General features: G+C 38.2%; 1 protein-coding gene across 1 annotated transcript in view; it reads right to left on the reverse strand.

Annotated features, from left to right (window-relative positions):
• The window catches only part of BBX (BBX high mobility group box domain containing), a 283,080-nt gene that overhangs the window by 48,050 nt on the left and 208,358 nt on the right, over window positions 1–26,672 (reverse strand). Inside the window, exons 7-10 of the mRNA XM_020883608.2 lie at window positions 24,348–24,415; window positions 12,133–12,213; window positions 9,015–9,089; window positions 1,836–1,916 (exon numbers count right to left, since the gene is read on the reverse strand). Coding sequence (XP_020739267.1) covers window positions 1,836–1,916; window positions 9,015–9,089; window positions 12,133–12,213; window positions 24,348–24,415 — 305 coding nt within the window. The remainder of the gene's footprint in view (window positions 1–1,835; window positions 1,917–9,014; window positions 9,090–12,132; window positions 12,214–24,347; window positions 24,416–26,672) is intronic.

Genomic DNA, 26,672 nt, shown 5'->3' on the forward strand with positions numbered 1-26,672 from the left:
CTACAAATTAGAAGAGTGTTCTTTTTAATGAGCTCTGATTTAATGGGGACTCCTTTTTTTTTTTTTTAAATGACTGTTGTGCCAAAGAAAGAAAATGAGAAGACAAATTTTCATTGCTCTAGCACCCCCCACAGCAAAGCACCTCTAAGGCCCACACATTTCCAATCCAAAACTATCTAATAAATATACATTTACATTGAAAGTTTCTTTTATAGATTGAAAGTTGAAAGTGTCAGTCGTTCAGCTGTGTCCGACTCTTTGCGACTCCATGGACTGTAGCCCACCAGGCTCCTCTGTCCATGGAATTCTCTAGGGAGTGGGAAGTCATTCCTTTCTCCACAAGATCTTCCCAACCCAGGGATGGAACCCAAGTCTCCTGCATTGCAGGCAGATTTTTTATTATCTGAGCCACCAAAGACAGATTAGTGTTGTTTAATATTTAAAAGAGCATATATGTAAGTTTGTGTATATATATAAACACAATCCTCCCCCACAGGAATAGCCAAAATAGCTGTCCATTCATGTAATTTAAGAAAAATAATTACTTCTTTAAAATAAATTATTTTGACAAACTACATAGTCTTAGATACTTGACAAATTTATGACCTCATAGTCTCCCTGCTTACGAAGACTTGGACAACTCTAAAGGCACACTCATTGCCAGATCTTCGCCACTTTAGTTCTACCAGAAATAGTACTTGCTACTGACTTACCCAGTTCTTTTAAAAACTACTCCCTGTGGTCTCCCTACGTTTTCTAGTTATTCCTAGCCCTCTATTTTGAGTTTGAATTTGTCTTATACAAGAAGCATGTCAGCTTCATGTCAGATATAACTGGGTTAGATTGTCCCATTGTTTACATACTTTACTGTTTATGCCTCTAATTTGGATCTGCCTGGACTTAGATAGTTAAAACTCCTAAATTTTAATGCACACACTACCTTAAAATTTAAAAAATGACAGGCTGTCCCATTAAGTTCAATAAACTCAAAATAATTTACCACATACACAGAAGAAATCGAAACCTATTGGAAGGAAGACAGAAAAAAAGAAAGTTTAACACAGAGATATTTGGTCACCCATTTTGTACCTCCTAATTTGTTCCACTGAAGGAGAAAACCGCTGCAACAGTGTCCTGGTGCTAAAGACATCTGTCCCACACGTTCCCTTGAAGGCAGAGCGGTCACAATTTGGCAAAGGGACCCCTCCTAGCCACCCTGGGAACAACTACTTCCGGCGTCTTCCTCCCTGCCTGTCCCCATCAAGTGAGAGCTCTGTCCTTCCCAAGCTTTACAGAAACATCTTTTTTACTCGACTAAAGGCATAGTAGCATTTTATATCCATGTCACATCAAACGCACAACTGAGAGATGCTATAAAACCAGACTTTAGAACATGTCATTTGAGTTCTTCACTAAAAAAGCCCCCCAAATTAAAACATCAACTACCTGATTTAAAAGTAGTGCTTTCCGGAGATTTATAGATGTTATTAACGTAAGAGAATCAGAGAAGAGGAAAATTAGCTAGACCATTTTTCTGGGTGTAGGATGGACTTACTTACCAATCCGAGGGACAAAAACTGACCTTATTTTAAAATACTACCTGTGAAAGGATTTTGCTATTTCCCTGGATAACCTTTTTCAATGCTTGATGACTTTTAGTAGCAAAAGTCCACTTTTCTTAAATTAAAGACGAACCCCCCTCATTGTTGAAAATTCTATACGACACACATTACAGTCACAGGTGAAATGGTTCAGTTCGGGCAATGCTGTTATGATTAACTTTTTTGTGTCTTCAACCACTGTAGATTTATCACAACGTATTCTTAGAAACTTGCCTCAGCCAGTTGAAAGAGTGCAGACTTTCCACAGCGTTTTACAGGTTCAGCACCACCCAAGTGCGAAGTGTTTGAAGAAATCTATATGGAAAACAATTCATACAAAGAATATTAATTGTGATATCAGAATTTTTGCTCTCCATTCACACCCATTCAGGAACTTTCCTTAGTTCATAAGAATATCATTACTTTTAAGTATCAAATAACTTAAATGCGTGAGGCTTGGGATTATAATTTTGAAACCAATGTTAGTAAATAACCTCAAAAATAGCAACAAAAAAACCAGGTGTGACTTGGGTGGTTGTTGGATGATAAAAAGTATGAGTATTCCAGGCTTTAAATTCAACTCTATGATCTTAAAACGAGTTATACATTTCCACTTCCATATAAACACCAACTCAGCAACTGGTCATACACAAAGGAGATTTAGTGTCATTTCACATTTAACAAAAAGCAATTAGCTAATTTTTTGTTGAAATATATTTCGGACCCCTGTGAAAACATAGCAACAAGGCAGTCAACAATTTTTTTTTTTTTTGAGATTTGAACAGAAATGTGTTAGGCAATATGACAAGACCTGGTGAAGCTAAGTTTTACATAAAACACTGGCAGTGGCACGTAGAGTATGCTCTGAAGCACAAAGATTAGCTGTGAAGACCACAGATCTCAGTAAGCACATCAGCACGCACACACCATTACACAGTGATGCATGCTCTGCTTAAAATTTGGCAAAACTGCAACTGGGTACTGATAGCCGCGGACAACACTCTCCTATCTCATTTTTACAGGACGACGTCGTTTCCACTTTCGAGCTTAACTCAGTAAAGAGTTGAGAAGGACATAGATTCTTAAGGATCTTTATGAAGAAGTCTTCTCCTAGAAAAGTTCCGTCATCATTAGAGCAGCTAGCAATGGGCTATGCTATTAATATTCCTCATGATTAGGAATTCTTCCTCAGTTTAGGACAAGTATTTCTCAGTTCAGTTTAGGAGGCAAACCTGCCTTGTGATGATATCCTGACAGGTGACCCCAGGCCCGACAGGGAAGGTCATGGAGCTGTCCCTCCAGGACAGACTGGAGGCTTCGTTACTGCTAGAGAAAACTCTCCTTGGAACACCTGCTGAATAAGAGGCTTTTGCTGAGGCAAATATTTAATAAGCTACCTGGGTCATTTAGAAGGGGCTAGTTTAAGATTTAGGGGATTTCTCCTTCTGGGTGCTATCATTTTTGAGAGTCCTTCCCTATTCATCCCAATCACTTCCTTTTTCTTTAGAAGATAAACTTAGGGGCTGAAGCTTTCTAAAGATTTTACTCTGGCTGAATTGTCTCTGATATATGTCACTTCTACTTTTTCTAGACAAGGGGAATTCAATTACTAACCTTATCATTAGACTAAGAAAACAAACACATTTAATAAAATCACTGACGTGGGGTGACCTGACCAGTCATGTGAATCAATGTTGTATTAATAGAAAGGACATGGCTTTTGTGTCAGACAAACACGCCTTCATTACTTTTTGTTGTGTGGACTGAAGGAAATAATTAAGACCCCATCCTCATCCTCAAAACCAGAAACGCTATCTGCCCCGTATTCCTTTTGTGAAGATGACATGTTATGTTAGTAAAGAGTCTGGCCCGGTGTTCAGCCCATATTATGCCCTCAATCAACAGTACAATTATGAGTTATAAGGATTTATCATTATTAACATGAATAAACTCTGTTAATAAAATCCCCCCAAATTAGCTACAGATGGAAAGTAGAATAAAGGGAAACACTGCAACCTCAGAGCTTACTTGTTAAGCTTAATAATCTGTAGAACATTAGCTTTGTCACATAATCATATGACGCCCTCAAGAGCGCAGCAAGCTCGGTGATGCCGCACGCACAGCTGAGCGTCTGCTAGATCTCCCGCCGTCTGCCTCTGCCGGTGCTCCTACTGCTGAAGGCTTATGCCCCCCGACGCCGTGTGTGTTCAATGCCACAAGCCTGCGTGGGTGTGTGGGCTCACCACCACAGAGCCTGTGCGAATGCCTGCGGGGCACACCCCGAGGCTCAGAGAGAGCTTCTGACCACGCAGATGCGTTACCTGTCGGCTGAGCTAACGTGCGACGCTCTGCGTCGAGCCCTGAGAATGGTTCCCTGCCTTGCAAAAGAAACCACCGCCTAATGTTTAGTAAGAACCGTTTTTCCTCATCATCTAAAAGTATTTTTACCTATCTGTAGGTACAGGGCAGTATTTTAAATGCTCAATGGTGCTGTAAGCCTGATTTCCAAAGGGTCATGCTGGTAGGGGATGTATCAATGTATTTTAGCGGCCCAGCGTTTCTAGAATCACCTAGCAATAAAATTTTCATGGAATGACTCAACAGTAAGATATACTTTCTATAAAAATGCCTTTTGGCTTCTTAACTGGGGGAAGGGGTGGGAACTTACGTTACTGTCTGCAGTGCTGGGCATGGCTGACCTTCGTCTTGAGAGTCTTTGGATTTCCAACACTGCAGACTATCTCTCCTTGCTGTTTTTTTCTTGGTTCTCCTTTCTATAGTGAGCCCTTAAATGTTCTTTCTCCCTCAGGGTTCTGTCTTAGGGCCCTCTCTCTTTTTCTTTATACTTTTTCTCTCAGTAATCTCACCTGCTTCTAATATAAACACAGCTTATATAATGCTGATTTGTTATACTATTGTTCATTTCCTTGTATCTTCTTTTTTTTTTCCTATTTAAGGGACATACACATCCTTTCAAGTGAGAATAACATAGCTGAAACAGGCCTTTCAGTGACAGGTCTGCCAGTGGAGGGAAGTGCACGGTATGTTACCCTCCTGGGAAGGGGGCAGTAGTGGGCCATACTGCATAGTAAGTTTGTGGCTTATTTTTTATTTTCCTCACATTGGATGGGGCTTGCCAATCAAATTCCACTGTAGTCTCTCCTCTGTCTATTAAATGATGTTCTGATAAACAGGGTGGGCATTAAAAGTATGTGACGTACAGCGAAAGTGCCAAGAAAAATGATCACCCTGGTTGTTAAGCTGCTAATTTTCTAGCTGCCTGAGGTAGGGGAGCACATGAAGGAAAGAGGTGGCCAAGATTAAAAGCAAATTAGCCAGAAGCCTTCTGCAGCTGTAACAGGTATCATAAACACTGCAGTCTGGGAGGAAATGACCAACAATTGCTGAGTGCATAAACGAATCAAAGAACAAACGAACAGTATGAGACGATTGGTCTCCCTTATCTTAAAAGAAATATTAATTCTTCCAATAAAACATGGAAAGCATTCACAGCGATGAGCTGTGAAATGAGTGTGAGTATATGGAATCTGTGTCAACTATGATATTCTGTAACAGATTGGGCACGCCATCATAGAAATGAATACTTTAAAACTGGACCAATTGCTTAAATCCAATCATGACAATACCTTGGAGAGATTACGATTGTATTTACATTGGCAAAGTAAAAACCTTCTAAGGGAAGTTTTAGTGTTCAAATGTATTTATCTAAATTGTCCAGATTAGCTCCCTGTCTTCAAAGTAAACATGCAATTTTTCAACATAAAGGTATACTCCAGGTGTAAGAGTCAGCCACTTGGCAGAGAAGGGGATATGTGGACTGGTCATGGCTTTCAGAACTATTAAATAATGGATGACAGCAATTCCCTTCTGGCATTACATTTGGTCATTAGTCTTCAGTAAATGAGATCTAAACAGTGACAGATGTGTCAGTCTACATGTAAACAACAAAAAATGCAGATAGGAAACTCATTTTGACCAACTTAATGGATCAGAGTCTGGAAACAGAGTGATGGTTCTTCAGATGGGCCAAGTGGAATCTTGATGAATTAACAACCATCAATATGGAATGGGAGACAGGCTGAAATGTGAGGAAAATGGGTTCTATACCGTGTATTTCTTTCTAGATCTTGTAAAGCAGGTATATCTTTCTCCCTTACACATTTATGAGGAACTTACAAGCAAAATGTCCTTTATTTAATTTAATTTATTTAATTTCATGGTTCCATGCAGGTTACTTTAATGGGTTTTTAAATGATCAGATTTGCTTCAGAAGGAAAAGATATCCTTCTCAGTTTGTGAGACAGACCCAAGACTTGACATACAAGAAAAAATATACTCATTTAAAGAAATGCCCTGGGTTTACTGTTTTTTAAAAAGTGTGTTTCTAGGATAATTGTATTACACAATAAATGACCAACCTCTTTCTGGAGTTATGAACACTTGTAAATGAAATTAACACTAAGGGTCTCTAAGAATTTTGCAAGCCTGATCTTAAGGGCATTTACAAAGCTAAACATTCTTCAAGAGAAAACTGTTGCCTAAATGATATAAACATTTTTCTCTAAGTGTACGTAATAGGACCAAGAATCTCTCAGAAGAGGGATGAGGGGTACAATGTGGCCCACTGGGCAAATTTCTATTATCTGCCCATTTCCTCCTCACTTAATCCTTTCCCGGTAAGTTCCCAGAGACACCAGAAGTGCCTTAACAATGCTGATTTAATAACTTGTGGTAAAAATTACCTCCTATAGAGCAGTGATCCCAAATAGCAGTTCCCTAAGAGGAAACCTGTTGAAAATGCAAATTATTGGCCCCAATGCAGACTTATTAAATAAGAAACTTTGGGGGTGGGGTTCAGCAATCTGTATTTGAACAAGTCTTTGAGGGAACTCGGATGTGTTTTAAAGTTGGAGAGCCTCTGGTAAAGACCAATTAGAACAAGAATTTCAAGAGTTTTTGTGTTTTCTCAAAGATGATGGGTGTTTTATGAAATAATTATAAAAGCTTTAGCGATACAATCACATTAATTATAGGCTATTCTATTTCTACTGTAACAGATACACTCAGCAGATTTTAGTAGATAATTTAACCAGTTCATCTAGTTAGTATAGTTCAGATTTGAATAAACCACTGCAATACTGGGCTGACAATATGGTCAGATCATAACATGAGAGAGATTGAAACTTAAGAGTTCTCTTGGGTCAGCTGAGGAAAGTGACTAGAGGATATATATATCCTTAGAGAACCCTGTATTGTGCTATACTTCTCTTATATAATCATATATAGCATTTACAATTAAACAGCTAAGTATGTAATAATTTAATCTGCTTAGGAATGGTAAGGGCCCTTAATTATCAACCTACACAAAATTAAACCAGGAAAAATAATACACAGAGTTAAGATGGGAACTGTATTTGATTCCAAAGCAGAACATTTTATTTTGGTTTTCCATCGTACATGCCTTCCTCTGTTAAGGCCTTAAAACAAGTCCTAATGAGTTTTCAAATTAATTTTTTTAAAGCTTCCTCAAATCTTATATATGCACGGTCAAAAATCCTTAGAAGACAAATGCCATTGCGTATAGAGAAGTGACACCTGGAAAGGTCTTCCTGCACAATTCCTAAGGAAAAAGAGGTTCTTTACTAGGAAAAAAAACTTTCTTTTTGAGGAGTGAGTATACAAGAACAAATTAATTCAAAAGAGGCATGGGATCTCACTCTCCAGAGTCACAAGACAGGGGCTGCTTCACCTTCACACGGCCTCCTAGAGCTGCCTAGGGCTTCGGGACACCTAATAAATCTGATGGTGCTATTACTTAAATAAGAACCACACTCTGAGTGACAGGACCTGTTAGAAATGCATCAGCTGAGATATGCTATACAAACATTCTTAATTAAATTGAAAACTCTTGGTAAATAATGCATACGTAAATATCAGATGTGTCAAAGACAAGCCACAGCATTTCTGATATTCATGAGTATAGAATTTAAATATATGGCAAATAAATTGTGTTTTGAAAGAACTGTTTCTAGAAAGTCTGATGGGACCAATCAGGTACCAACACTAAAAACATTTATAGTCATCATGTCAAAATTCTTTTTTATCTTTGAAAAAGTTATTAGTATCAAGTAAATGGATATCAACGACCAGAGGAGAGCAAGGAAATACAAAACGAAGCTATTCCCCCGACAGTGAAAATAACAGCCTGTTTATCATAATGAAAAATTATGATAAAATCTTAATTTATTCAGATTCATCAAGCAAATTGTTCTTAGTGAAATGATACCATTATATGATATTCTGGTTACCACTTTTATAGAATAGCCCTCAACAACTAAAGCAGCATTACGGCAGAGAAGTCTTACAGATAAGCAAGCCAACTGGTGGGATCAAATTGTGCTGGTTAACGCAAGTGTCCCAAGAAGAGGCAGCATTTTTAAAAAAACTGTTAGCACTAAAAGTAATTTTTTCTCATTTTCAAAGTAAGATGCTGTGATTTTCTGCCAAAAGGATATCATTTTACATATCATTTATGAAGCACTCTTTATGCAAATGAATCAAAATGATTCAATACATCAATATTAAACAGAACAGTCCTGCTTGTCATTTTCTCTCAACCCTATAAGAAATTGCTTAGTTTATAATATGCATTTTTGGTTGAAATTAATAAAAAGGAAAATGAGGAAAAATCTAAAGGAGATGGTATCTTACTTTTTCAAAAGGGATATATTTTATTATTTGTCGTATAGTACTTATTAGAAATGAGCATATGATTGAGGCCAGGACTTTTGTGGGAAAATAAAGAATATCAGATTGCCTTCTCATCATACCAACCAAGGAAAGGCTCTCCAGGGTGTGCTCTCTCTCTGGCTGACAATCCAGAGAAATCTGAGATTCTGCAAGAGCTGACCCGACCTAAGCCTGGGATTAAACACTAATAAAAATACTGGCTGAAGCCATATCATAGTGTAATCTAACAGGTCGTATTCACCCTGCATTCACTGGGAGACGCATTCATCAACAATAGCATCTATTTTTGCTACTGGAAAAATTTAATAAATAAATTGGGATCCTATGGCCTTCATGTTGACAATTTTCCTAAGCTTTTAAAGCAAGTTAAAAACAAGGCAAAGTGAAATAAATGAAAAACTGTTATTCAGGATGAACTCTTTAGTGCATGTTTATAAAACAGGTATAAAATCTGGAGATGATCTATGATTACAGAAAAGCAGCAGAAAGCAATCAACAGTCTGCCATGTGCATTCTGTTAGTAATGGCAAGAGGCATGCCTGAAGTTCTCTATAGGTGACAAAATTCTATTCCAATACTTGCTGCGCTCAGTAAATATTCTGAACCCAATATATACATATATATATTTTCAAAAAGCCATACCTCTGCAAACTGAAACAAGGCTGATGCTTGACACTGTTTGGAAGGCGCATCAGGGTGGGATGTACTTGAAGATATCTAAAAGGAAACATGTAATTTTTAAAGCACAAGGACATTTTTTCCATAACAGACTAATAGATCTGCCATATATTTCCCCTGTAGACACTGACAAAAGATTAAGACATGAGTCATCACCCTCAATCCCTTTTAGAAAAACAGTATCAGTGATAAATGAAGACAAAGGCCTTGTTTCTAAAAACAGACGTGGAAAGGAGAAAAAAGACTGAGTTTGGCTCACTTGCCATGTCTCTTGTAAGAGTATCAGATGTGCACCAAACAGCAGTTGAGGAGACCTATAGAGATATACTTATTTCAGTGATTTTTAAAACTATAATATTAAATGTTGGAAGCTGCAGGTAAAATCTCTCTCTTACTCACAGCACTCCCTTTAAGCTGTCCTCTGCTTAGAGGCAGCTCTGAGACTGTGCTGGGGACACAAACCATGTAGGTCAGAGGGTCTGGGATTGAATCTGAGCTCTGCTACTCACCAGCTACAAGACCTTGGCAGCTCAACTAATCTCTTGAGACTTATTTTGCCCAAGCGTAAACTGATGGTGATAATAATCCCCATTTTACAGGGTTATGGTAAGAAGAAAATAAGTCACAGAGAACACTGCCTGGTATGGAACCGGAATTCAGTAAACTGTTCTCTGAATGTGAATAGCATTTTTTTCTTTTATAACACCATGCATCCTCCCATCCACCACCGCCCCCTGCACCCACCCACACACAACCCTCAGATCTCTGACAGCAGACAGGGGATCTGTCACACCACCCTTGGTTCAACGAGAACTTTTGTTCCTGCTAGTGCTTATTCAAACTTCATTAAAGGTTTTCTCTGAGGGCCAAGTATTTCTCAAGGAAATACTTCTTAAGGATGTTTTGAAGCCAAGTCAGTTGTTAATTTTGGTTTCAAAGTGAACAAACCTATCCAGCTACAAAGTAGGGTGAAAATGAGTCGCAGGAGCAGAAAGTGTAGGCACTGTAAATTCAGCCCATTTCCAGTCCCCCAAAAGTTTCTTCAATTAACTGTGCTCACTGACTCCATCAAAGGCAACTTACTAAACAATACATGCACTTGCACCCTAACTCTTCATAAGAATTCACAGGGATCATTTTTTCATGTTGATCAAATTTAAGTTGGTTAGAAAGATAATGGAACCAGTTGGGGATACAACATCAAAGTCACTTTCAGAGATAAGGCATAATGAGAAGAGAGAACTGATTGAACTACTGACTATATTTACAGCTGAAGACACTGAGAAAATTTTCATTTCACTGTATTTTTTTAGTTGAACAAGTATTTTTAGAATAAATCTCAGTTAAAAAAAAGAGAGAGAGAGAAAGAAAATAGATCTCCCTTATCCTATTTAACAAACTAGATATACACAAATGGTAATAAATGGATAAGATAAAACCAAGTACTCTGAAGACACTTGAGGATAAATTTGTAGAACTCTTCTTGGTCAAATCATGAAACCTATCATTTCAAAAGACCTCCATGTGAGAGCTGTGACAGATTGCAGACATGAATCCATAAAGATGTCCTGGGAATTACAGACCTATGGTTTATCATTTAAACTTTAAAAAGTCATGTCTTACTTCAGACATGACTTCTCACTCCTACCAACCCTCCATAAAGTTTTAAGAAAACAAATAGTTTGTGTAAGGGGAAATACATGTCCTTCAAAGATTAAATCAGAGAGTAAACCAAATAGAACCAGTGGTATAAACCATCTAGATCTCCAAAAAGCACTTCACAAGTTTTTTTAATAAAAGGAGGTTTCTACAAATTAATATTGAGTAGAGGAGATTCTGACATGAATAAAGAGCTCCTGAAGAAATGGCAGATTGGGGTCAAGGATATTTTTGGAATCTTTAGTTTGCTATACTAACCAAAAAAAGTGCACATGTGTCAAAATACCAAAAATTTCATATGAAATCTGAGATTTCACTAGATCTTCAGGGGCTCAGAGATCACTAGTTAAGAATCTCTGCTTTCAAAGCTGGCACAAACATTATTTAATATGTATAAAACTGTTTAAAAGAGAGTGCAGACTGAACACCCTACTATATTAAATTCTTGAGGAAACAATATACAAGACAGTTAGAATTCATGGCACATCTCACAGAGAGCAGACAGGAAAGTGATAGATAAGGAGGATTATGTGAGCAAATATATATTATAACATTCTGGTGATATCAGCAGGACATTTAGGCATATTACCAACAATGTCATAAAAGGAATGACCTAATATGCCAGTGTGAAAAGTAATTCTGTCAATGAAATGTTGAGAACCACCAGGAAAGGACACTAGAGGAGAAAAAAGTCTGAAACTAAAAATATGTTCTCCTTGTACAAAACTGTACCACAAGGGGCAAACATTAGCAGGGATGACAGCGTGAGAGAAGGTCTAGTGAAAGACAGTTCAAATGATCAAGGGGGGAACATGTGGTTTAACGTTGAGAAAAAATTAATCAATGATGGTTCCATATTGAGTTCCAGGGTAAATGCAGATATTTTGGGAAGCTGTCTTAACCTTTAGACTTGATATCAAGGATAATGTGCTTTCAACATCATCTGTATGTTAGAGACATACTGAGCCAAACAGGTCTAACATTAAGACATAAGACTTTGAAAACTGCCAACTGCATGCTAAAGTTTCAATTAAGAGAAAAGTGTATTAAAACTAAATAAAAAGGAATGCACAGCCAATAACCATGAGTCAATTCTATCTTCTGATTCAATACTTGTCAAATTAACACCTGATAAATAAGTTCTAACAATAATTCAATTATATTCTTAACTTTCCTAGCCCCGAATAAAAATTAGTGATGAGGTTTAAGGGAAATAACATTTAGTATGAGTTAATAATACGTTTCTAGAAAGATATTTATTCCTTAAAAAGGTTCTAGAGTTTCAAAATTTGGTTTATTTTCCCATTTATGATTATTTGATCTAAGAATGAAGAGTTCTTCATTGCTTTAAGTTACTGTCATCAGCCTAAATTGAAGCTCACTTTACAATTTCATTAACTATAGATTGCAACATGTATCTTACCTCGGCAAACTGAAATAATGGTGACTTCTGACGCAATTCAGAGGATTCTGAAACATCAGGCCTGCAAGTGCCAGAGGAGATCTAAAACAAAGAAAGGTGGCGTGAGGCGTCACACCAAGAGCTTCTGGAGTCAACAGAGGACAAAGGTCACCTAAAACATTCCTATTTAAGGAAGGAATGGTTTCCGCTCCCAAATTTGAGGCAGTGCTGTGACAAAAAGATAGTTATATTCTGTAAAGTCGTATACATGGTTTTATAAAGTTTTATATATTCATTCATTTGCTAAATATAACGCCATAAATAGTAGGAGAGAGACAAGGCAATGCATTTCATGATGATTAACCAAAGAGAAATTTAATTTCTACAATGATACTCGTCTGATCTCTTGGCTTTCTACAACCAAACCCAACGAATATCTACTTTTTCCACATACTGCATTTCCCCAATATTTCATTTCACTTGACAATATGAAAACACAAATGAGTTTTGATCATTATAAACCTTTTGGGAAAATAAATCTAAGGTCAAATTTCTGTGTTCCAGGGTTTTCCTGAATTTATATACAAGTCTCAATCTTAGAAAAGTTAGTATTCTTTTCCTAAGAGAAATTTCTTTTATAATATACTCTTGTACATTATTTACTATATTGGATAAACATTTAACACTCTAAAATCTTTACTTGTGATTTTCATTATTAACAATAGTTACAGAAACACTACTGACTCTTTAAAAAAAAAATTCTTGCTGTTCATCAAGTACTATTCTCAGGATACATGTTTCCTTTTTTACTCAGTGTTAAAATTGACTACATGTGGATGAAATAATCACCGTGGTAGCCTGTGATTCATAAGGCATGTTAAGAGGGAAGAGTTTCAGCATCCCTCCGATCTACCCCCTCTGACAGATAAAGGACATGGGACGAGAGAGGTAAATGACACCTCTTACTCGCCAACAACCAACGATCACTGACCACAGCCAGACATAAGAATGTGTTTAGGCTCCATCTTCGCCCAGGGATTTTGTTTAACGCAGAATCCTCAACATTGCCTGGACACAATTTGGATACTCAAGTACTTGTGGAATTAACTAAAGTTGATCACATGTCTTTTAAATACCAAATGAGTGTGTCCCTTCTCTTTTCTTCCCTGAATGGCAAAGTTAGAGAATCTTAGGGAACGAGTTATCTTTTACTCTAGGGGAAAAATGAAAGTTAAAAATACTTTTTAGAAACCTGTTTCTGAAAATAAAATTATCCAAGATCACTGTTTAAAATCTGGGGGTAAAAAAAAAAAAAAAAAGAAGAATACTCATCTACAATTTTATCTCCCAAAGATAAGCACTGTTAGAATTCCACGTATATTCTTGAAGTTGTGTGTAGAGATAATATTTTCAACAGAAATGGGATGTTGTACTAGTTACAAAATGTTTGCTTTTAACAGTACATTGATTTTCTTGTGTTACTAAAACTTTCCCTATGTAATTTTAATAACTGCATGTGATTATAATTAGATGGTTGAATCTATGGGAAGAGCTGGCAGTGACCCAGGTTATATTCCTAAAACCAGTTTACACTGAAGATGTGCTTTCTAACAACGTTACAGACCATTGGACAGAAGCAAGTATTTAAAATTTTAATTGTCACCTTTAGATTTGAAAGAGTAATGGCCACCTTCTTCTAGTGATAAGCTCCAAAGAAAAGGTGCAGAAGCTTTAATTAATTTGCCACCTGTGGTTTGGCTGCCAAAGCCTGATTCCCTTGCTGTCATTTAACTGTTTGACAACCAGTGCGCCAAAAAGTCCAGTAGTTTTTATTTGTTTTCTAAATATTTGATCCAAGGAGAGACAAAATGTACTTTAAAAAGGCCAGCAAATCCTGAAATGACTAGCCACAAAATTTCCTCTCTTGGAAGGAATACTTAAATAAAACTCCATACAGTTTCTGAACAATGAAAAAAATCAATACTGTTCTGGTTTATAAGGAATCCTATGTTTTAAATTTTATTGCTATATAGTTGACTTATAATGCAAATATTTTATAAAGCTTTGTAGTTTACTTAACCAAAATATTGGATTTATGATAGACTTAAAGGTGTACTGTATAATATAGGGAATGTAGCCAATATTTTTGAAATAACTGTAAATGCAAAGTAACCTTCCAAAATTGTACTATAATTTTAAAAATTCTCAGTTACTTAGAAAAGTCGGCTATCACAAAAATTAAAAAAAATCAAAGTAGATCAAGTGGTCCTAAAGTTTCTCCTGAGTGTAGTAAATTAATATTTATGATTCTAAGTTATCAAGAAAAGGATAATTATAAAATGTATTCTTTATTTTAAAAAGGCAGAAATAAATGTATGTGATACCTGCTAGACCTACTTCCACCTAAAAACTCAAAATGTAAAAACAGCTCAGTGACATGGAAAATGTACTGCGGTAGAATTCGTTCTTGCGCGTCTGATAAGCGAGGCATCCGGTGCAAGTGTACGTATTTGCGCACACATGTGAATGCTTGATAGAGAAACCTGGCATCGTACCCACGGGGCAGGAAGAGGTGATTTCGGACAAGAAGCTCCTATTTAAGAAATGTTATTAGAGGGTCCTAGGCCTTGGGGGTATCACTTTGCTGTTTGTAGTTATAGCATTCTAAATTACTTATTCAGTGGGATATGGCTAAATATAACAAAATATAGAGATTAAAGGTACTTGTCCATTAATTAAGAAGGAAGAAAAATGCCAAATGAGGAGACATTCAGTAAAGGCAGGAAAAAATCCAAGTAGTTGTTTCTAGAAATAGTTCCTGAAATAATCCATAAAGCCACTGGGTGTCGCTATATGCCCAATAAAGAAAACTGCCAAAGGACTTTTAGCCGCAGTTTTGTTAGCCACATACATGTTCAACGTTCCTTAAATCCAATCTTCCCTTTAAATTAGATATAATTTTCAATAACCAAGGAAGGGGAATGATTAGTAAAATTAAGCATTATGACAAGGTAGTATTTTTCCCACAGGCAAAACGTACATCGTAATAACGAGAGACATAGAAACATGACCCAGTCCCTTTATGTGAAACAAAATCAAGCCAGCTAGATGCACTGTAAGTGGTCTGGAAAGGTAGGTTTTACTAAGCCCATTCCTACTTCTCAGGGCAGAAAACCCCAGTCATAGAGCGGGACTGTGATGAACAGTCAGCCAAAGCTACGAAGTGCACTGGTTGTATCTGAGCTCCGCATCCCTGCCCCTGCTAATTCACACATCTATTGATGACCCGTTCCTTCAACAAATGCTCAATAAACACCTAGTATGTGCCAGAACAAAGACTGCTGCTCTCTTTTAAGAAGCCTGCATCCCACCTGTGTGCCTTATGTGTCCGGGAACAAAACAGCCCTAAGGGGAGGAGCCTGGCCCTGAAGGCGCTTGTGGTTCAAGAGCAGGAGACAGCTGCACAGTGAGAACAGAGGTGCCTCCTGGTGGAATGTCATCAGGTCCATGGGAGGACAGAGCGGCAGCCTTCATTCTTTCTGGGGGTGGATGGAAGAAATAAGGTCTGTAGCCTGGGAGACACCCCTAGGAGGACCACCAGAACTGTGGAACTGCTGTGCTAACAGCAGGGGCAAAGCAGCGGTGACCTGCCCAGGCTCTGTGAGCATCAGCGACTTTCCCAGCGTGGCCGAGGCCCGAGAGGTCTGGGGACGCGGCGGGAGGCGGGCTGAACTGAGGACCCCCAACGCTGCTTTAGTAAGTCTGGTGAGTAGGCTGAAGGCGACGGGGAGTCAGCCAAGGTGTACAGTCAGAGGAGAGGCAGGACCAGAGATGCGGAGTCAGAGAGGGCTTTCCCTGGAGCGCAGGACGACTGGCTGGGGAGGGACTGGAGGCAGGAGGCTGATGGGAAGGTGAGGGAGATAAACCAGCTAAGAGGCGGGGCCCCAGTTCAATCAGTACCTGCCCGGAGGGCATCAGGCTGGGGGGGCGGGGGGGGGGGCGGGTTGTGAGCAGAGGAGTCCCTTTCAGACTTCAAGCCCAAAGATCCGGGTGACCCTGGGCCCATGCACTGACTCTCCTCCCGCAACCTGGCCCAGGCTTTCCCGCAGCCGGCAGTTTTTACCAAGGATCCTTCTATACCAGCATCTGGGTGATCACTTTATTTGCACTTACTATGAGATGTTAAATGGACTTGCGCTTTTAAACACAGGTGAACTCATTGTAAGTATATTCTATCCAAGTAAGTCCTTCAAAATCTACTTCAGGACTAAAATGGAGCCACTCCTAATTAAACCTGAATGAGGTTAAGGAGCAGCTGAGGACTAACGACGTGCACTTGACCGACAGACGCCAGGCCTGGGGTGCAGCTGGAAGAGAACCGGGCCACCCTGGGGGTCACCCCAAACGGCACCACAGAGACTCGAGAATTTCTTGAAACTGGAGTGCAAATCAAGTTAAGTCATCCTGGGCTGAGAGGCGTGAAAAGCCCCTGGCTCTTCTTAGGGCACCTGGGCCAGCAGCGTCAAGGCTCCTGTCATTTTAAGCCGTGTGGCAGAGCTGAAGTCAGACTCCAGGCCACTTCCATAAAGCGCTACAGACGCGGAGACAAACCGGAGCATCTTCCCGCCTCTGTTTCCTCACTCGATAAAACGGGTCACAACGCTACTGACTTCTCCACAGGTCAGGGAGGACAGGAGGCCGTCGTGCCTATAAACACACTGCCGACAGCAGCGCGGTCCCACCCTTCTTGCTCATCCTCTTCTTTCTCCTCTTGCCCCACTCGCTTGCTGCCCACCTTTCCCATTCCCCCTCTCCACCACCTCTGGGAACCAGAGGGGTTCCTCCGAGCCCGTCAGCATCTTGAGCAATGCAGCCTGCGGACGCACTGAGGACAGATGCCCGTCAATCAGCTTGGGCAGAAGGACTCGATTCTCTGCTGTGAGCCCCGCTGTGAGAGATGGAAGATGCTGGGCTGGATGGGCAGTGAGCAGGGGCATCTTATAAGAAGGAAGGGTCTCCACCCAGAACTGAGAAAGTTCAAAGAGCCCATTTAATGTGAATTTAAATATATAGTTTAAAAGCTATAAAACTGTGAGAAGGGAATTAAATGCTTTGAAAAGTGAAAGTGAAGTCGCTCAGTCGTGTCCGACTCTTTGTGACCTCGCGGACTGTAGCTACCAGGCTCCTCCGTCTATGGGATTCTCCAGGCAAGAGTGCTGGAGTGAGTTGCCATTTCCTTCTCCAGGGGATCTTCCCAACCCAGGGATTGAACCTGGGTCTCCCTCATTGTAGGCAGATGCTTTTACCCTCTGAGCCACCGGGGAAGCCCATATATCAAAAGCTTTGGTGGGGGACAGAAGTTGTGAAGGGGCAAGAATTGGGATTGGGGTTGGAATTGAGTGGATTTTAGCATCCTGGAGTGGTCAAATATAGCAGCCTAAGAGAGGCAGAAGTCACAGTAGCTCAATGTTACCAACAGGTAGTAAAAATAACTGTCCCATTTCACTGATATGAGAAATTATAAGAAAGGGGAAAACTTTCCATTTTACCAAAATCTGTATTTGTTTTAAATTTAAAACTCACAGTGTTTTAAATATGGGCATATTCATTAATTTAACAAATACTGGTATTACCACCTTTTATTTATCTCATTTCAGTCATCTCATTACTTAACGGAACACATACAGGTTTAAATCCTAGTACAATGACTTTCATGCTCTATGACGTTAGAGAGTTATTTAACCTCTCTAGCCTAGTTTCCTCATTTATGAAATGGGAAATAATAAACCAGCCTCTTAAGGCTCATGGAAAGATGAAATGAGATAACCAGTGTTAAGTGCTTAGTATAGGGCTTGGTCCCCAGAACGTACTCACGAAATACCTGCATGTAAGGGTACAGCTCAGAATACTGCTAGAGAAGAGCCCAGGGTTGAGGCGAGGTGGGCAGGGACTGAATCACAAGTGGGCTACTGGAAGACTGAAGTTAGTCCCCCTGGGTTCAAATCCTAGTGCTGTGACTTCATAGCCACACAATCTTGAGCAGGTTAGTTGCTCAATGTGAGTATGCTGCTGGTAAGGCATACTGTAGCCTGTAGGAGTAATAGCCTGACCTTTCAAGTACAAAATGCCTAGAATAAATTATGGTAATAATAGTAGGTACCAACACTAGAATGCTTTTCAGGAGAGACAAAAACGTCTTACAGGTGTTTCTTAATTAATCTTCATAGACGTCTTGGGAGTTAGAGGCAATCAGTATTAGCTCCATTTTACAGGATGGAAGAAAAATAAAAATGTGACTTGATCTTAACTTTACTGTCATATTTCTTCATGCCAAAAAAAGAATTAGGCATCCAAAAAACACAAATTCAGGTCTAATACACTTTTCAAACATCTGAAGGTTTGTCTTCATTTATTCAACTAAATAGATACTGATACCATCAAACCTTTTTATCAGTTATGATTACTCTGCCTAATTTTTCTTATTTTCTACTATTCCTCAAATCATCTCTTCCGTTTCAGGCAAGATGACTTCTGTGCTCACCTAGGTCTAATACTGACCTTTCCGATATTATTCCAAGCTGTTCTATACATTATGTGTTGAATAATCTCACCTTTCATCTCTGAAATATATTTCTCCCTGCCTTTATTTTTAAATTTTAATTTAGCTTTACATTTTTATGTTTTATTTTTTAAAGTTAAAAATATAACACTACAGATTTTCAGTCCTGGAGATTACTTCCAGAAATTCTAGATCATAATACTTATACTTTATTTATTGCATTTCCATCTTCAGAATATAACTCACTGATATGAAACATAAAGGCTTAACTCAATGTAATAACTTCCTTCTCCTTAGCTCTTCCCAGAGTTTGTGAACATTATTACTTTGCTTAAATTTTTAATAATATTACTTTTAATTCTTCTACTTTTTCTTTCTTGTTCCTTAAAAGTAAAAAAGAGAAGATATATTCACTTAAAATGCTGGACACTGTTCAACAGACCGGCTCTCTGAAGTTCCCTGGTTAGTATATTTTATGCTTATATCATATTTTCTCAATTAAAAAGCTTCATTTGCTTTTTGATTTATTTAAGTTTACTAAAATCTCATATTCTCTGGAAACACTCCATTTCCTTCACCACTATGGGGTTATTTCCTAACAAGACTTCAATGCTTACATTTCACTGGGTCTCAGTAGAGAGAAGCTTAACATGCCATTTTGAGAGAGAGAGAGAGAGAGAGAGAGAGAGAGAGAGAGAGAGAGAGAGAGAGAGAGTGTGTGTGTGTGTGTGTGTGTGTGTGTATGTGATGGGGGGGTCACTCCCCAACGGCTGTCCTGCTCAATACAGACACCCTTTAAGAGGTATCACGGGTATAGCTGCAGACCACTACCATCAAAAGCGAATACTGCAATAAAGCTAATCACACAAAGTTCTGGTTTTCCAGAGCACATAAAAGTTATGTTTATACTATAAATAGTCTATTAAGTGTACCAGGGCTTCCCAGGTGGCATTAGCAGTAAAGAACCCACCAGCCAATGCAGGAGAAGTAAAAGCCACGGGTTCAATCCCTGGGTCGGGAAGATCCCCGAGAGGAGAGTGTGACAACCCACGCCAGCATTCTTGCCTGGAGAAGCCCATGGACAGAAGAGCCTTGGGGCTACAGTTCATGGGGTTGCACACAGCTGGACACGACTGAAGTGACTTAGTGCACACACTCATGCAAGTGTACAATAACTTTATGCCTAAAAAATACACACACCTTAATTTAGATGACTTAATTGCTCAAAAATGCTAACCATCACGAGACTTCAGTGGGTCGTAATCTTTTTTCTGATGGAGGGTCTTGCCTCGACATTGATGGCTGACTGATTAGTGTGTTGGCTACTGAAGGTCCGAGTCGCTGTGGCAATTTCTTAACGTAAGACAGCAATGAAGTCTGTCATATTGATGGACTCCGCCTTTCATGAATGACTTCTCTGGAGCCTGCGATGTTCTTTCTTAGCATTTTACCCAAAGTAGAAGTTCTTTCAAAACTGCAGCCAATCCTTTCAAACCCTGCCACTGCTTTATCAACTAAATTTATGTCACATTGTAAATCCTTTCTTGTCATTTCAACAATCTTCCTAGCATTTTCACCAAGAGGAGATCCCACCTCAAGAAGCCATTTCCTTTGCTCCATTAGAAGCAACGCCTCATCCATTCAAGTTTTATCATGAGATTGAAGCAATTCAGTTATATCTTTAGCTCCTAATTCTCGTTCTCTTGCTATCTCCAGCACATCTGCAGCTGCGTCCCCACTGAAGTCTGGAACCCCTCAACATCATCCAGGAGGGCTGGGATCGGCTTCCCCGTCTCCTATTAATTCTGTTATTTTTTTCTTTCTGGTCATGCCACATGGCTTGCAGGATAGCCTCAAGTCCCAACCACTGAACTGCCAGGGAATTTTCTTAATGTTGATATTTTGATTTCTTCCCATGAAATGCAAACATTCCTAGTGGCATCGAGAATGGTGAATCCTTTCCAGAAGTTTTTCAACTAAATGACTTTGCCCAGATCCATCAGAGGAATCGCCATCTATGGCATCTACAGCCTTACAAAATGCATTTCTTAAATAAGAAGACTTAAAAGTCGAAGTGACCCCTTGGTCTATGGGCTGCAGAACAGACGTGTGGGATAGTATGAAAACATTAGTCGTGCTGGGCACCTACGTCAGAGCTCTTGGATGGCCAGGTGCACCGTCAGTGAGCAGTAGTATTATACATGGAATCTTCTTTTCTGAGTAGTAGGTCTCAACACTGGGTTTGATATATTCAGTTAACTATGTTATAAACAGACATGCTGTCACCCAGGTGGAGCAGTCAGAATACACACAACATTTATCAATTAAGTTCACTGTTTTATATGGATTATGACCTGTAGCGCCCCCCACCCCCCAGCTCATATTACAACAGTAACATTAAAGGTCGCTGATCATAGACTGCCATTAACAAATATAATAATAATGAAAAGTTTGAAATTCTGCAAGAATTGACAGAATGTGACAGAGAGATAGAAAGTGAGTAAACATGGTTGGAAAAATGGCGCCAACTGGCCTGCCGGACGCAGGGTTGCCAAAAGCCCTCAGTTTGTGAAAACTGCAGTGTCTGCACAGCACAATAAAATGAGGCATGCCTATACATTTATTTTGCTTCTTTAATTCATATCCTCTTTAACAACAAACACTGCTTTTTAAAATTTATCTCAAATATGTAATACATTTCAGTGTATTCTGGGTATAAAGAAAATACAGGACTAACCATTTATGTGAAAAAGAGTCAAACAAACTGTAAATGCAATTCTTACCCCATTTTACTCCTCAGAGACACAAATAGTAGCATATAAAAATGCTGCCCTAATAATGCCAAAAATACTGTGGCAGATTTAATCAGAAGACTAAGGAGAAAGCAAAAACTCAGACATCCTGCTTGTTATTATCTGCTCACTGCCATCTCAAGAACCTATAATTTCTCTCTAAAGACCCTAAGAGCACATCATATGTAGATCTACGAAATGTATAAACCAAAGAAACTTTAACCTAGAATTTTATTGTTCCTGTAACGTAAGCCTCTCTACCTTCTGTTGATAGAATTGTTTTTAAAAATACAACTATTACCTATATTAAATTTTTCATATTAAAAAAATAGGCTTTGAGGACTTTTTCTATGTGATTAGGTTTCAGGCTAACGAATAAAGGAAAATCTCCTTTTCAATAAACCATTTCAGAATAAGAATTTTCTCATGGCATTTTAAAAAGTCATTACAATTAGACCTCCTCTGTGGAAGAATTTTTGTAAAATGTCACTTTATTTGACTGGTCCTACCCATCAGTTTAAACAGACTTCATGGTAATTGTTCCAAATCTAAGAAGTATCAAATTTCTGTACTTTTCTCCTTATCTCATTATCTTTATAATTTTCTTTAAAAAATGTAAGTATGTATTCATTGCATTTGTCATCTGCCAATGTACATAAGCCCCTAAAGTTCTATGTCTACATATTTGGAATACGACTTCGCATAGAAATGAGGTATTAAATGAAATCTACTGACAGCTATGAAATAAACTCTCAAACTAATCATATTTAGAGACAGCATTATGTTATACTAACTTTGCTCCTTTATTGTTTTAATAGCTCAAGACTATTTTCAATAATGCCTGAATATATCTGAGGTGAGAAGGAGGAATTATGAAGAAAGAGTTGCATTCTTAGAAGTAGTTCTTAAAGACCTAAGTGCTGGCAACTTCCTTAGCATGAAATTCCTTCTCCTGTATGGTTCGCTTCTTTCTGCCATTTAACTTTCTGTTTCTTTAGCTTGAGAATTTTCAAAATGGTTCCCCGTCATCAGAAATGGAAGGTTGGCCACTGCAAGATTTAAGCTGTTTGTGTCAAACTCTGCTGTCCTTATAAGTGGGGAGAAGAGCTATTCACCAAGAAAAGCCCAAAAGACAAATTTTAATTCAAAGAAAAAAAAGAGTATTCCTTTCTCTGACTAGCATTTTCATCCATCTGTAAGTTCTATACATGTTTATTTGTTTACATTTTTTTCCTGAAAATTAGAAGGAATACTAATAGATGTTTGGAAGAAAATTTCATTATTATCTAATCTATTAGAAAAGATGATACTGACTTTCATAATACAGTGCATTCTTGGAAATCATGAGTCAGACGGTGCTGAAAGGTCAAAATGCACATTATTATTCCAACATTCACCTTTGGGAACATGCTTGGGATACTGTACGCTCTAGTCAGAGTTAATCTGATTGCTTTTAATGTGTCATAAAGTCAAATGATGCCAGAGAAGGCTGTCATGTGAGGAAATACAAACATGCTGAATGATGAGTATGCAAAAATACAAAGTGACAAGTTTCCTTTTTCAGCTAAAGGTAAGTACAATGTAAATAAGTACTGGTCCACCAAATTTACACATTTATTGTGATACTAAATTAAAAAGAATTAAAAAGTTAAATCAAATTGAATATCTGGTCAACTACTATGGATCCCAAACATAAACCATAAATAATAAAAGAGTTTTATGATGTAAATATCTGGTATCTTCTAAAACAACTATCTGAATATGCTTTAACTGTAATTCATAAGGCATGCACACAACTTAAGAAAGAAAGGAAGGAAGAAATATATATATGTGTATGTGTGTGTTAGTTGCTCAGTCGTGTCTGACTCTTTGCGATCCCATGGACTGTAGGTGGGAATTCTCCAGGCAAGAATACTGGAGAGGGTTGTCATTCCCTTCTCCAGGGGATCTTCCCGACCCAGGGATCGAACCCTGGTCTCAAGCGTTGCAGGCAGATTCTTTACCATCTGAGCCGCCAGGGAGGCCCATATATATATATAAAGGCATGTACACACATACGTATGTATATATGTATATGCAGTAAAATTGTTATTTAGTCCTAAGTAGTAATGCTGGTTGGGGATTGAAAAATTTCCATCTCAAGGACTTCAGTGTATAAAATAATGTGATCAGCAGCAGGTCAATGCATCTGGCCTCTGCTAAATGGGTTTGGAAAATAGAGAAATTCGACAAATGCAAACTATGCAAGGCTATCGACAACTACCTGCCTCTCAAGACTATATCTAAGAGTTATTTAGCAAACACAGCCCAATAACTACAAAAGGGAATAAAATAAGACCAAGGTCATTAGGGTCTGGGTCCTTTTTCATTTTCTATTTTAAAGAATAAGCAATCTTAAAATGCCATGCTTTCTGATTTTCAAAAGCAGGAGTTTGGATTTATTCAGGTACCAGAGAGACCAACAGTCTGATGCTTTTTTTTTTTTAACCTCTCACCTTCTTACTAACAAGTCTAAATGAGAACATCACAAAAGCAGACACTGTTATGAACAGAATGAATGACTCACAGGATCCACCCTCTGGACTCCATTACAAAGCCATGGCAAATGCTAGTTATCTGTACATTGTAAGTCTTACTTCCGTGCTCAGAGACTCTCAAAACCTGCACCCAATCCCTGTGTCCTTTTGGGTTCATGTAACCCAGTCTGTTACTCTCAAGGCATAATATCATGCACACAGAAACCTTAATGAAAATTAAAAGCATAATTTGTTCATGAGCTGTTAACAGTGAAACTGCAGAATAAACACTGAACAGAATACAAGTGTCTGTGTTATCACTTCTAGCAGGAGTGGAACAGAGAGGGGTAGGGATAGAGGGATACTTACCTCGGGTGTCCCAAGAGCATGTTCTCCAGCTAAAAGCAGCATGCTCAGGCCTCCCATTTGAGTAGGATCTAAGTAAGCCAAAAGTAAGTAAATTATCCATTCACAACCATGGAGAACATATAATCCAAAATACTCACAAAGACTAACAATCGGAAATCCAACAGAACCACACATAACTTGTTATAGAAAACTTTTGAACTTTATGAAGTAGTGACTTGGTGTATCTATGCTTAGTACTCATACTTCTGTGAGCTTTAAAAACCACTGTTGTCCACCATTCCAATGAAATACTTTATTCAGTACCACATCTCTTTATAACATGAGTTATCTCCTAGTGCGACGCTTCTTTCCTTACTGCATGGGAGGTTTGGATGAAAAAACAAGAGTGCTTATGTTTGTTTTCTAAGAAATTTGAGATTGTTATTCGCAAATTGTTGTTTCTCCCATATGAAATCAGGGCTGATAAAAAGAACCAGGTCACTGGAGGAACTTGAGAACAGAAAGACATTTTACAAAAGAGCCACCAAAAATTTAGTGGGCTTTGTTCAAACATTCTTTCTTTAACACTTTTAAAAACCAATCTAACTTCAACAGTGAAGTATTTCTGACATCTTAAATCTTAGGGGTATAGTCAGGCCCTTCCTTGAAGTATCTTTTAGCAATCAAAATGAATCCTTTTTATACTACTGAAGGTGTTTGTTTTCATTCCTTCAATAATCAACAGAAGTAGAAAGAGAAAACGGTAGATCTATGACCCGGGATTATATCTAAACAAAGAAAATACAGACAATAAGAAACCTATACCCTTTAAGGCTGTCTTAAATGAATTACATTTCAGAACTTCAATAAAATAACATGTGAAAATGCCTAAGTCAATGCTTAACCTCGTGCTTACTGGTGCTCAATAAACACATTTTTTAATTTTAGCAATCTCTCTACAATTAAAAATGAGGATCAGGCATAGTGTTGCCTGAAGACATTCAGGTGCTTCTTTTCTCTTTCTTTTTTGATTTTGTTTAAAGATATGTCCTTAAATCCATCTTTGAATACAAATCTGTCTCAAGAACTCATGAAGCAACTCTGACCACATCTTACAAATGGTCCAACTTTAAAAAAAGAAAAGAATCTGCAGGAGCTTTTTTTAAAAAAAGAAAGAGCTTAGTAGAAATAAAATATGTCACCAAGTGATCAGGTGGTCACAAAACAGCTCCATGTTGGAAGACAGCCTAGTAGGAAGACATGTAGGAACACAGACTGATTTGCTAAAACAAGGCTCTCTGTTGTACAGATTCAATCCTTAATTAAATGTTAAGTTTATGAACTACTGTGGCTGCTAAAACTGACACTTAAATCTATTGGCAAATAAAAATGAGGAGAAATGAACTAGGTGGAAAGTAAAAGTGAACTTTAGTTCTCAGGGCAGCCAGATACTTTTGGAACTGTCATTCCAGAGATAAGAAGGATTGAAGAATTGCTTTCTAGTAAAGATAAAAATGTGTTAGTTCAAATTACTAAGTAAAATATGAACATACGTCCGTGATAATCTATGTTGTAGACGAATGTGACTTTGCTGTACAGAAAGTAAAACACAGACAAGAAAGTACTATCATCCTTTACGTTAATTATATTAACATATACTTATAACATATGTATATATTATATACATATACATATAACATTACACCTATATAATGTTATTTGCATATTATCAAAACTACATTTATATAACTAGCATGCATTCCCTTCACTCAGAGGACCTGCACGAACTTAAACTCTTTTCCTTCTTGGATATCACACACTGGACGGCTTTGGGGTTATTAAAAAATGCAAAATGTCACGTGACAGGGACTACAGGGAAAACAAAATAAAATGAAATTCCATGTAAGCTTAAACTGGCCTCTAAAAGCCCTACAGCTTCTTCCTCTAGATTTAAACAGCTAAGAACCATGTTTTAATTAACGGCAAATTAGTTTGCTATCGTTGTGCTAAAAAGGAACATCAGACCAACGTTATCAGCTATACAGTAGCTTAACAAGGGCTGTGATCATGGATTTCGAACATCCATCACAGGCCCTTACATAATGAGATAAATGAGATAAAGTTCTTTTCCTTCTTTTCTATATTTTTTTAGAAGAATGCTGTTTTTAAAAGCTGACCTGTAAGTATCTTGGTTGAAACCTAGGTCCCAATTTGAATTTGTGGGTATAACAAGTAGACTAATAAACTAACAGAAATAATGCTATAGACAGACATCTTTCATAGCTTTGTGAATAGCCACTGTATGCAAAAACAAAAACAAAAACACAACCTAGAAGGGCTGATCCA

The sequence above is a fragment of the Odocoileus virginianus genome, chromosome 25 (genome assembly GCF_023699985.2).
Source record: "Odocoileus virginianus isolate 20LAN1187 ecotype Illinois chromosome 25, Ovbor_1.2, whole genome shotgun sequence".
Taxonomy (NCBI): domain Eukaryota; kingdom Metazoa; phylum Chordata; class Mammalia; order Artiodactyla; family Cervidae; genus Odocoileus; species Odocoileus virginianus.